This window comes from Pipistrellus kuhlii, unplaced genomic scaffold (assembly GCF_014108245.1).
Source record: "Pipistrellus kuhlii isolate mPipKuh1 unplaced genomic scaffold, mPipKuh1.p scaffold_m20_p_6, whole genome shotgun sequence".
In the NCBI taxonomy this organism is placed as follows: Eukaryota; Metazoa; Chordata; class Mammalia; order Chiroptera; family Vespertilionidae; genus Pipistrellus; species Pipistrellus kuhlii.
The window spans coordinates 35,158,326-35,171,106 of record NW_023425562.1 but is presented as its reverse complement, the minus strand read 5'-3'; the positions used below and the strand labels follow the sequence as shown (position 1 = coordinate 35,171,106).

General features: G+C 44.6%; 1 protein-coding gene across 1 annotated transcript; it reads left to right on the top strand.

Moving 5' to 3' along the window:
* The first annotated feature begins 1,361 nt into the window (after window positions 1-1,361).
* RBFA (ribosome binding factor A) lies at window positions 1,362-12,485 on the top strand. The gene is made up of 7 exons (XM_036418147.2): window positions 1,362-1,587; window positions 4,319-4,361; window positions 5,822-5,998; window positions 6,558-6,670; window positions 9,278-9,362; window positions 11,329-11,402; window positions 11,831-12,485. Exons 1-7 carry the CDS (start codon window positions 1,427-1,429, stop codon window positions 12,219-12,221), a joined length of 1,044 nt encoding a protein of 347 aa, XP_036274040.1. The 5' UTR covers window positions 1,362-1,426; the 3' UTR covers window positions 12,222-12,485.
* The last annotated feature ends 296 nt before the right edge of the window (window positions 12,486-12,781 follow it).

The following is a 12,781-nucleotide window of genomic DNA, read 5'->3' as shown; positions in this document are numbered from 1 at the left end:
GGCCTTTCTTCCCTAGAGATAATATCTAGGCCTTAGTTGTAGTTCATCTCCAGGCCCAGAAAAGCAGCAAAACTGACCTGAGAACCAGCTACATTGACTAATGACCCCCTCTCCTGATGCCGACCAATCAGTGGAGTCCCTGACCCAGAACGGACATGCCTGGAAAGCTGTTGAATATTCTATTGAGATCTTCCCCTGAGACCTCTCCTAAGAACTCCATCCTTAAAACCCTTAGGACAGAAGACCCAACATGCTCTCCCTCCTGGGAGCACTCCCGCACCTTTCCCTCCCCCAAACCCCTCCATGTGCACACCTTTACCTTCCTCACTTCTAAGCCCCAGGGGTCCTTCCTTGACCTCTAGAACTTGTTTAAATTACTTCTTTTACCTCTGTGATTTTCCAAATGAATGTCCTCTTATAGTTTAAGTCTTGGCTCTGAATTCTTTCCTAGCCAGAACTCAAGTACCGATGTTGCTGAACCCAGGGCCGGTCTAACCCCACCAGTCTAATTACCTGATGCAGTCCAAGCCACCGACAACACATTGAGTCCCATCTAGGTGCCATCCCTGTTGTAAGAGCTGGAGCTACCTTAGGAAACAAATCACCACAGTGGCGGGCTTACTGACTAGTAGGGGACAAGACCAAGCAGTGCAGCATCTCCATGAGCCAGCGACTAACGCGGGCGAGATAGGGAGGTCCAGTATGGCGGTGCCGATGAACTGGAGAGGAGTGTGCCTCCTTTTGAACCTGGTGGAAACATTAGGGATGCGCAAAGGAAGGGCAGTGTACACAGGCAGACACATGAGGGGCTCCACTCCAGGATACCCCAACCACAAGCAGACAGCTCTTACCCTCCTGATCTCGTCCCTTGCTATTTTGTGTCAGCGGAGCTGCAATGCGACCTTGCTTGTTAGGTTCGTGCGTTTACATAAACTATACTCCCAGCAGTTTTCCGGCCTGTGAGCTTCCAAGAGGTAAAAATTCACCTGGCCGTCTGGCCCCGCCCGCCGCTTCAAGCCCCGCCCACCCATCCATAGGCCACGCCCCCACGTCACCCGTCCTGCGCTCTCCACACTGCTGCACACGCACGTCGCCCAGCCCCGCGACGCCCCACCCAACGTCACTCCGCCCCGTATAGCGTCACCACACCGCGCGTCGTCGTGCTCCTTCTCATCCTGCCTACCCGTCCTCCAGGCCCCGCCTCGCCCACTTCGCCCCGCCCACCCCGCACGCACGTCTCCCACGTGCACGTAGCCCCGCCCCACATGTTACGTTCCGCCCCGCCCGCGTCGCTCTACCTCAAGTTTCCCCGCCCCGCGGCTTCAAGTTCCTCCCACTCGACCTCGGGGCCCCGCCTCACGTCGCGTCGCCCCGCCCCGCGTCGCTGCACCTCAAGGTGCTCTGTCCCTGGACTCTCTCGGGAACTATGTCGGTGGCGGCCCGCTGGCTGTGGGGACACTCTGCGGGGCTTTGGGTGGTGCTCGGCGGCCGCCAGGCGGGGCTTCTTCCTGGTAGTGTCCGAGACCTGCATGGCTCCCCAGTCTCCTGCGGCAAGAACCTGCTCAAGAAGTTTGCCTCGAAAACCAAGTAAGGGAATGGGGGGTAAGGGATGGGGACGGTTCACTTACGGTTGGGAGGGGCAGGAACCGGGGTGGTGCCTATCCGGCTGGGTCCGCGGAGGGACGGCGGCGTCCACGAGGCCGGCGTGGAGTCCACGGGTGGGCGGCGGCGCCCACGGAGCGGGCATGGGGCCCACGGCGCTGGGTTCCGGGGACGGCGGGGTCCACGGCACCCCTTCAGCAAGTGCAGCCTTTGCTCGTTAAATGAATGATTATTGAAAGATCACCAGCAGTTCCACTTCGTTAACATTTGCGTTTTTCCTGCCCAACCTTTTATCTGTTCTTTTACAGTGGAGATAATAGTCTCCTAAAAATTGCCAGTAGTGTGAAGCAAAATGATGTCTATTAAACGTTTATGTTGATTCTTGTTACCAGTAGCATTTTTCAGAAGAGCGATTTCATCAGAGAAGAAAATTAGAAAAACATGAGAAATTTTCTGTCCATATTAATGCTTTCCTTGCAGGTGGGCTTAATTCGAGAAATAAATTTGAAAGTTTGTCAGGATAGATTTTTATGGTAAGAGATAGAGATAATGAAGTAGTAAGTGGTAATACCTATACCACTTTTTTAGGTATATGGTATATCTTTTTTTGTTTTAATAGATTACTTTTTAAAAGTTTCAGATTTATGGAAAATTTGGCATAGGTAGTACAGAGTTTCCATAAAACCATATCCTTGTTTTAACATCTTACATTATTAGTCTGGTACATTTGTTATAATTAACCAGTATTGACATGTTATCATTAACTGAAGTCCATGCATTATTTACATTTCCTTAGGTTTTATCTAGTGTCCTTTTTCTGTTCCAGTATCCCATTAAGGGACCAGGTAATATGGTCATCATCATCATCTCTTTACTGTGGCAGTTTTTGGGGCTTTTAAAAAATATTTTTATTTATTTCAGAGAGAGAGAGGGAGATAAAAACATCAATGATGAGAGAGAATCATCGATTGGCTGCCTCCTACATGCCCCCCGTGGGGGATTGAGCCCACAACCCAGCATGTGCCTTTGGCTGGAATTGAACGTGGGACCCTTCAGTCCTCAGGCTGATGCTCTGTCCACTGATATCTCTCTCATTGATTTTTAGAGAGAGTAGAAGGGAGGGAGGGTGGGGGAAAAGTAGAGAGGGAGAGAAATATTGACATGAGAAGGACACATCGATTGCTTGCCTCCAGCATGGGTTGGTGATTGGTCCTGCAACCCAGGTACATGTCCTTGACCAGGAATTCAAATGGCAACTCTTTTTTTTTTTTTTTTTTTTTTTTTAACATATTTTATTGATTTTTTACAGAGAGGAAGGGAGAGAGAGCTAGAAACGTCGATGAGAGAGAAACATCGACCAGCTGCCTCTTGCACATCCCTATCAGGGATGTGCTCGCAACCAACGAACATGCCCTTGACCGGAATCGAACCCGGGACCTTTCAGTCCGCAGACCGACGCTTTACCCCTGAGCCAAACCGGTTTTGGCTCAAATGGCAACTCTTAGGTCTGCCAGCCAATGCTCTAACCATTGAGAATACCAATCAGGGTTATTTTTTTTTAACACTTCCTTACTTTGTGGCACTATTGAAAGTCTCAGTTCTAGAATCAGCCATTTCTCCAAGGAGTTCTAGTTCCTCTTGATGGAGAATGGCCTTAGAAGTCATGATTTGAGAGCTGAGTATGTTTATGCTATTGGGGTGTCTGTCTTTTAGGCCCTTTCAGTTGACCAACCAAAAAAATAAGAGTTTATGTTAACTCATGTATGTATACTATCTGTAAACATTTCTGTATGTCACCATCTGAATCTGTTTGTTTTTTAAAAATATCTTTTTATTGATTTCAGAGAGGAAGGGAGAGGGAGATAAAAACATCGATGATGAGAGAGAATCATTGATCAGCTGCCTCTTGCACGCCCCCTACTGGGGATTGAGCCCACAACCAGGGCATGTGCCCTTGATAGGAATCGAACCTGGGACCTTTGAGTCCACAGACCAATGCACTATCCACTGAGCCAAACCAGCTGGGGCTGAATCTGTTTTTCGTGAAACTTGAGTTCATATAAATCTCCAACTCTAATTCACTGTCATACAGACGATTCTAGTTTCCATTCCTTGCTCATCTGGAACCTTCCCCTGCACCATTGAGAAGCACCTGTTTACTTAGTTGTTCAGCCCCAGAGTCACTCATCTATACCTCCTGGAGATAGCTTTATCAGGTAGAGTGCAGGGCTCCCAGGCAGTTGGGGATGTGTATTGTTAAGGCCCTCTTTCTCTACCTTTGGGACTAAAAGTAGACTGTGAGTAAAAATTATCGAGTTCAGCCCAGCCGATGTGGTTCAGTAGTTGAGCATCTGACCCATGAACCAAGAGATACTGTTTCCAGGTTGTGGGCTTGATCCCTAGTGGGAGACATGCAGGAGGCAGCTGAATTATGTCTCTCTCTCATCAATGTTTCCATATAGCCCTCTCCATTCATCTCTCTCTCAAATAAATAAAAACATTACAAAAAAATTATGAGGTTGAATTGAAACTGTCTTCTCTCTCTCCCCTGCAGTCCATGTTGTTGTCAAATTCAGTAGATTCCCAGTCTCATAATATCAGTGTCTAAGTTTAGCTCCTTAGAAACAGTACTGGTATCATAAGCTCAAGTTAGCATATGTAACTTTTCTCTAACTTGCTATCAGTGTCTAACATAATTCTTATTTTCTCACCACAGAAAGAAGTTTTGGTATGAAGGCCCTTCCCTGGGCTCTCACATGGTAAGTAGAGTGGCAGTGTGAGCGCCTTCACAGCCTTGATGGGCTTGAGGTTCCAGAATTCGGCAAAGCTCCAGCCTGGCAGTCCTTGCATTTCCATATTGGAGAGGACAGAGTCTGTAGGGGTGGGACTGGATGAATTGGTAACATGGAATTTGGACCTTCAAAAAAAATTACTGACACTAAAGTTTTTCAGAATGTCATATCTGTGATCAAATTCTGACACAGTAATGTTCATTCGGTTTTTAATTTTTAAATATATTTTTATTGATTTCAGAGAGGAAGGGAGAAGGAGAGAGGGAGAGAAACATCGGAGATGAGAAAGAATCATTGATTGGCTGCCTCTTGCACACCTCCCACTGAGGATCATCAAATGGGAGCTGTGCAATCCGGGCATGTGCACTTTTTTTTTTTTTTTTCTCCCCCCCCCCCAGGAAAACAAACTTTATTGAGCCCCCCGCCCTAGTTCTCTTTCTCCTGTACAGTCTTGGTTCTCCATAGACTCCCATTCCAAGGGGCGGCAATGAGACCCACTTTTTGGCCAGCAGGGGCCAGGGCATGTGCTCGTGACCAAAATCAAACCTGGGACCTTTCAGTCCACAGGCTGACACTCTATCCACTGAGCCAAACTGGCAAGGGCCATTTAGTTTTTAATGTGTGTATAGAAAACACACATACTTACAGATAGGTTGCAAAAGTTTATGTAACTAATGACGCTGGGGACACTGAGAAAAAAATAAACTGTGTATACTAAAAACCACTGAGTTGTACATGTTAAGAGGGAGGATTTTATAATATGTAGATTGTATTTCAGTAAAATTTTTTCTTGAAAAATATGTACTGGCAGTAATTTTTTTTAAATATATTTTTATTGATTTCAGAGAGGAAGGGAGAGAGCAAAAGAAACATTAATGATGAGAATCATCAGCTGCTCCTGCATGCCCCCTACTTGGGATTGAGCCTGAAAACTGTACATGTGCCCTTGACTGGAATTGAACCCAGATCCTTCAGTCCTCAGGCCAACACTATCTACTCTATCTTCTAGCCAAACCAGGCAAGGCAGTAATTTTTTCTTTAAAATATATTTTTGTTGATTTCAGAGATAAAGATAGAAAGGCAGAGAGAGATAGAAACATCGATGAGTGAGAAACATCAGTCAGCTGCCTCCTGCACACCTCCTACCAGGGATGTGCCCACAACCAAGGTACATGCCCTTGATTGGAAACAAATCTGGGATCTTTCAGTCCACAGCTGACGCTCTATCAACAGAGCCAAACTGGGTAGGGCTGGGCAGTAATTCTTATCTTGGAGGTAAAATCTGGAAGGATCCAGCTCTGTAAAATAAACTTATCTTAAAGCTAAGGTGGTTGAGTGTAGCATTTGTTTCTTATTTATCAAGGTGTTTAAATTCTTCCCAGCTGCCTTATTGTAAATTATACAAGTTTAATGTGTTCCTAATGCAGACTTACAAGCCATCCAAGTTGGAACTCCTAACAAAGAGCACGGCAAAGAAAACCAGGAAGGAAGACCACGTGCGCCTGAGGGCCCTGAATGGCCTCCTCTACAAAGCACTCAGTGATTTGCTGTGCACCCCTGAAGTGAGCCAAGAGGTCTATGACCTGAATGTGGAGCTGTCCAAGGTAGACTGCAGAAGCCAAACTGAGAAACGGGATTGAGGATTGCTGGCCTAACTGTTACTCACTAGGTCTTTAATTTGGATTGTAGAAGTGATGCTAAGGGTGGCCATTTAAGTACTGAAGACAGATGGAGGAGATGATTGTGGTGCAAAATCAGGGAAGGAAGGAATCTGACCAGATAGCACCAAGTGTATGGTCAGATGCCCAGTAAGTGTTGATGACACATAGAGCATTCAAAGATCTGTGGGTCAGATGAGAAGTTGATATGCCTGCCTTTGTCTCAGAGTAAAGAAGAAGGAGGTGACTTCCTGCCATCTGTCCACTTAGAGTGAGTTTAGCCAAAGGGAAGTAGTGAGGAGAAAAGTGGCAGTTCAGGTGTTTTCAGTGATTGGGTTGGGGAGGTGAGAGTGTGCGCAGGAGATGGTGGATTGTGATAGTGCAGCTGGAGCACTAGCTCTGGGGAGGTGGACATGCTGTCTCGTTAGTTTCCATCTCCTGTGCATTGTTTGCGGAAAACCGGCTTAAACTGAAAGGGTTTTGCTGTGGGGGGGGCGGGTGTCAGGTGTCTTTGACTTCAGACTTCTCCGCCTGCCGTGTGTACTGGAGGACGACTGGCTCTGCTGAGCAGAATGCACACACCCAGGATACTCTGAAGCGATTCTCAGGACATATGAGGTGAGGATGCTTTGCTTGCCAAGTGTGTTTGCTTTTGCAGCACCTGGAATTTCCCAGCCTGTTTTGTGATGTATTTTTGCTTTTGAGGAAAATTTTGGAAGCATTTTCTTTCTTTTTTTCTTTTTTTTAATAGATTTTATTGATTTTTTTACAGAGAGGAAAGGAGAGGAATAGAAAGCCAGAAACATCGATGAGAGAGAATCATCGATCAGCTGCCTCTTGCACACCCCCCACTGGAGATGTGCCTAAAACCAAGGTACATGCCCTTGACCGGAATCGTACCTGGGATCCTTCAGTCCACAGGCTGATGCTCCATCCACTGAGCCAAACTGGCTTTGGCAGCGTTTTCTTTTTTTCTTTTTTCCTACCCGAAGATTTGTTGTTTTTATTTATTTACTCATTTTAGAGAGAGAAAGAAATATCGATCTCTCTCCTTTGCACACCCCAAATGGGGACCTACCCTGCAACCTAGGTAGGTGCCCTGACCGGGAATTGAGCCTGTAACCCTTCGGTGTATAGATGATATTCCAATCAACTGAGCTACCCAGGCAGGGCTGGAAGCATTGTCTTGAACTTCAGAGTATAATTTACATTTTCATATAAGCCATAATCTAGGCAAGAGTTTCTCAATGTGTCATCCTCGATCCCTAGGGGACCCTAATATATTTTGGGGGATTCATGAGGTTAAAGCTATTTTCATAGTAAAATATTTTCTTTTCTCACTGTGTGGACATTTGCACCGAAGCCACCAGAGGACCTGTAGTCATCATAGCTTCATCCCACATGCTCACATGAGTGCTAGCCTATATGCTGAAGTGTCCTGGGTTACATTCTGCTCAAGGATACATGCCTTGGTTGCAAGCTCGACTTGGATTGAATACAGATGCAAATATGAGAATCAAGCTGTTTTTCATTAAGTGGGACTTTTAAAGAAATTTGCAACTAATACAGTGCCACTCTTTTCAGTAATTATTTTTGGAAAATAAAAGTAATTTTCCACTAAAAATGCCTATGTGAATGTTTAGTGGGTTTACTTTATTTTTATTTATTGCTTTTGAGAGAGAAAGAGAAAGAGAGAAACGTCGATTTGTTGTTCCACTTGTGCATTCATTGGTTGATTCTTGTATGTGCTCTGAGCAGAGATCGAACCTGCATGACTTATCAGATGACTCTAACCAAACTGGCCAGAGCCTAGTGAGTTTACTTTAAATGAGTTAATTTAGTAATTAATTTAATTACTTTAAATACATATTTTTAATTTCTAGTGTGGTAAATATTGATGAATATAACTATATAAACAAAAGATCTTTGGGGTCCTCAGTAATGTTTTTAGTGTAAAGGAATCCTGAAGCTTTGAGAACTGGTGAGCTGGGTGATAGTAAAGAAGTATTTAGTTTTCTTCTCTGGCTTAAAAAAAAGTCCAGAAACCCAACCAACCAGCATTCACAATTGGAATCCCTCCTTCCTGTTTCCCTCTGCTTTCTCTGTGGCTCTCACCTTCACCTTATATCATCTTGTGTTGCCAGGAGAAGGGGGCAGATGTTGAGAAGTCAGTTGTACAAGGAGCTGGTATTTTCACATCATCTGTATAGCTCTCTTGCATGGTGATCATTGACACCTGTCACAGTGATCCCTCAGAGTCTGTAAAGGTGTGTTCTGAAGAATGGTCAGTTAATTTGATTTTTACATTTAATGGAAACAAGAAAATGAGAAATTTTAGATAACAGTATTGTTTTCTAATTGATTTTTAGGTAGTTAGAAAATTTAGTTAAAGCATAATGTCCCTTTTCCCAACTCTGATCAGCCAGGCTTTAGTGTAAAGGTTTTTTCATAACCATGTACCTAGATCTGCTGTCACTGAGTAAATACACTACATATCACAGCCACATTTTCACTGGATACTTGCATCCTTATTTACCTTTATTTGCTTGTTACATGGTTTAATAATACAGAGATCACTTCTGTGTGACATCTGAGTGGTTGGGGACTGTTGGTGCATTGCATAGTCCATTGGATAGAGGGTGAAACATTGATGGGTGGTTAGTGACCAACCATGGAGGCCAAGGCCAAAGTGATGCCCAGGAGGGCATGTAGGTTTATTATTTTTTTATTAGTCTTCACCTGAGGATATTTTTCCATTGATTTTTTTTTTTTTTTTTTTTTTTAAGAGAGAGGGAAAGACAGATAGAAACATTTGATGTGAGAGAAATACATCGATTGGGAGGAACCTGCAATCAAGGTACGTGCTCTTGACCAGAATCAAACCCAGGACCCTCTGTTCTACAAGCCAACGTTCTATCCACTGAGCCAAACCTCTAGGGCGAGGGCCTCTAAGTTTAGGTCAGTTTATTTACAGGGATCTCAGTAAATAATTGCATCTAGAGAATTAAAAACAGTTGTGATGGTGATGCATTTCTTATCACTTTTGTAATGTGCAGTTGGCTAAAGACCTTTCTGGGCTAACATTTTCATTTTTGAATAATGTGATAAGCAAATCTTATTTCTTATGTCTTTGTAAGATTATCACACATTTTTGTTTCTGGCACTCTCACACCACTCCTGTAAATGTCACCTGCCACAGCACTAATCTGCATTGTCTCTCTCCAGGCATCTTTTGATGTCCCAGCAGACACTGAGGAACGTGCCACCACTAGTGTTTGTTCAGGACAAACAGCATGCAGCTCTAGCTGAGGTGAGACCTTGAAATCATGGACTTTATGAAGTTAACTTTTACATAGGGGAGGTTTCTAAAAAGATAACGCTTACAGTTTACCAAAGTAATACTTGAAAGGGTACAAATGAAAAGACAAACTCCCATGCTCATTCCCAGCCTGAGTCACCAGATGTAACCTCATTTTCTGGTTCTAATGTTTTTTTCTTTTTAATCCTCACCCCAGGCTATGTTTTTATTGATTTCAGAGAGAAAGGAAGGGGGAGATAAGAAAACGTTGATGTGAGATAAACATCAATCTGTTGCCCTCTTTACACACTCTGACTGGGAATTGAACCCACAGCCTTTTGGTACACTGGATGACACTTCAACCAACTGAGCCACCTGCCTAGGGCTTTAATTCTTTTAAAATATGTTTTTATTGGTTTCAAAGAGGAAGAGAAAGGGAAAGAGGGATAGAAATATCAATGACAAGAGAGAATCATTGATCAGCTGCCTCTTGCACTGCCCCTATGGGGGATCAAGCTTATAACCCAGACATGTGCCTTGACCAGGAATGGAACCATGACCTCCTATATCATAGGTTGCTGCTCAACCACTGAACAACACCAGCTGGGCTTGGCTTTAATGATTATTTTTAATGCTTATCTCTGTAACTCTTAACTAAGAGTTACAGAGATAATAATAATAATAACCTATGGTTATTATTATTATTACTACTGTTGCAGATTTGTGCACCAGTGGGGTCCCTGAGCCTGGCTTGCAGGGATTGGGCTGAAACCAGCAGTCCGACATCCCCTGAGGGGTCCCAGATTGCCAGAGGGCGCAGACCAGGCCAAGGGACCCCACAGGTGCATGAATCTTCTAGTGTGCATATAAGATCTTTGGTTAATCTCTTCCCACCTTCTCTCCCCCACTCCTCCCTGAGATTCATCCATCTGTCCCATGTTTCCATGTTTGTGCATTGAGCGTCTGCCCCCTGGTGGACAGTGCTCATCATAGCTATCGGTCGAACAATCACTTAGGCTTTTATATAGAGAGATTATTATTAATCCTCAAGGATATGTTCTTATGGATTTCAGAGAGAAAGATGAAGAGAGGGGGAGAGACAGAGAGAGAAACATCAATAGGTTGCCTTCCATACATACCCCGACCGGGGATCAACCCACAACCCAGGCATGTGTCCTGACCAGGAATCGAACCAGTGACCTTTTGGTGCATGGGATGATGCTTAACCAACTGAACCACACTGGCCAGGGCTAATCCTGGTTGTTTTTATTTCTGCTTATCTTCGGGTTGTACAGACTAGTTATATGTCTGGTCCAAGTTTATGTGAGTGTGTGTGTTGGAGTCTTCTCTCCCAGTTTGTCTTTGTTGTGTCTATCTTATTTCTGGTGTTTTCTGTGCACTAATTTATAATTTTTGCACATTTATAATTTTTATCAGTGTCCCTGGGTGACACTGCTTTCTTTTGCTCCAGAGTGACAGGCTGTCTGGGCTTGCACTGGAGCAGACACTGCCCCAGGAAGGCTGCCTCGGTGCTGGCCAGCTTTTCCCCCAAGCACAAATCCTGTGGCAAAACAATCATTTTACAAAACAGTAGTTACTTATATAAGGGGGGGAAAAAATTAAGGAACATTTGTAATAATATGAACAATAAAGATTTATTTAAAAAAAAACAGTAGTTATTTATATAATTCAATGCAGTTACTTATATAATTCAATTAATATTTAATTGCTTCATAAATTTGATTAACATTTGCAAATTTAAATGGTTTTAAAAACTGCTCATCATCAAAGAAAATGTGATTATTAAAATAACAGGTGTTTGAAAGCACTGTCTATTGTATGGGCTCGTTTTTGGTAAAGTACTGCTATAAAAAGTGACGTAAGTGCACACGAAAGGCCGATGGCCCAGTGCAGGGTGCACAGAGCTCTGACGCAGCACTGCGGGTGTGGTTGCTGAACTGCCCTCGTTCTTTTTCAGGTGGATCGGTTACTGGCAGTTGCTGATCTTGGACCCCCTGATGAAGAAGAAGACCGTATACAAAGTGACTTCAGGTGATACATGTGGACGTGTGCTCAGTTCTCGGGCAGATGCAAGGTGTGAGTGGCCTGCAGCAGCTCCCGTGGCACTTGGACCAATAATAGAATGAACTAAGTTTGCATCAGGGAATTGCCCCAAATATGGCCTAGTGTGCTGGGCACGTGTAAATGGGGGGAGGAGGAATGAACATGTGTCTAATAACCATGCAAATGGCTGCATCAGAATTGTCAAGGCCTGTGCCACACACAGGCACCAAGAATGCTGGCTGAGTGGTCCTGGGCTGCAGAGTGCCAAAACGATACCCCCACTGTCCTATCCTCCACAGTTTCCATTAGATAGGTCTTAGGACAGTTTGGAGGCCATGGGTGTGGGAAGGTGAAGCACTGGCCCAGGATCTCTCATGAAGTTGCTCTGACGTTTCATCTGTGCTTCTCCCTTCCAGGGACCCTGCGGCCCCAGATGCCCCATCGCCATGTGACGCCCTGGGCCCTGCCATGCACTCGAGTGTGTGTGGGATCGATCATGAGGCTCTCAACAAGCAGATCATGGAGTACAAGAAGAGGAAAGAGAAAGGACACAGGGGCGAGAGCCCAGCATGGCTGGGGCCGGAGCAGGTGGCTGAGCTGACAAGGCAGATGAAAAGGAAGAAGAAGGCTAAGCCTCGTGTGGATGATGATCTCTCTCCCAAGAACTATCCGTGGGGGTTGGTGAGCGAAGATGACCTGGACGATGACAGGGCCCTTCAGGAGGAGTTCACCCCAGGACAGGAGGGGGAGCTCCGAGAAGCAGAGCAGGAACTGAAGGCTGAGAGAGGAAGTGGCAGAAAGGACTGAGCTGACAAAGGGAGTGGGTGTGAGGCTTCAGCTCTGCGCCTGGTGGACATTCTGCTTTGAGAAACACAGTCATTCCTAGTTTTTCACAGGAAAGCCTTTGTGGGATGTGCAACTGAGTTACCCCGGTTATCACTCTCAGCCCTCCAATTCTGGTACCGTGGAAAGTGCATAAAAACCCTTTACATTGATGGCAATAAGGTTGGTCCTCATTATTTGTGGACTCCATATTTTTAGATTTGCCCACTCATTAACATTTCTTTTTTTTTTTTTTTTTTTTTGTTTTTTAAGGTTTTAAATTAATTTTCAGAGAGAGGAAGGGAGAGAGAAAGGGAAAAAAGAGAGAGAAACATTGATGTAAGAGTGCAATCTTGATTGGCTGCCTACAGACACCCCATACCGGGATTGTACCCTGTATGTACCCTGACCAGGAATTAAACTGGCAACGTTTTAGTGCATCCAACATTTGAGCCACACTAGCAGAGTTCACTAAAATTTCATTATAACCCCAAAATCAATACTTGGGGCATTTTCACAGTCATTCTTAGATGTGCCCAGAGAAA

Coding starts and splice junctions, on each gene's coding strand:
- RBFA (XM_036418147.2), top strand. CDS start 1,427: ATGTCGGTGGCGGCCCGCTGGCTGTGGGGACACTCTGCGGGGCTTTGG. Junction 5,999..6,557: donor TGAATGTGGAGCTGTCCAAG/GTAGACTGCAGA, acceptor GGCGGGTGTCAG/GTGTCTTTGACTTCAGACTT. Junction 6,671..9,277: donor CGATTCTCAGGACATATGAG/GTGAGGATGCTT, acceptor GTCTCTCTCCAG/GCATCTTTTGATGTCCCAGC.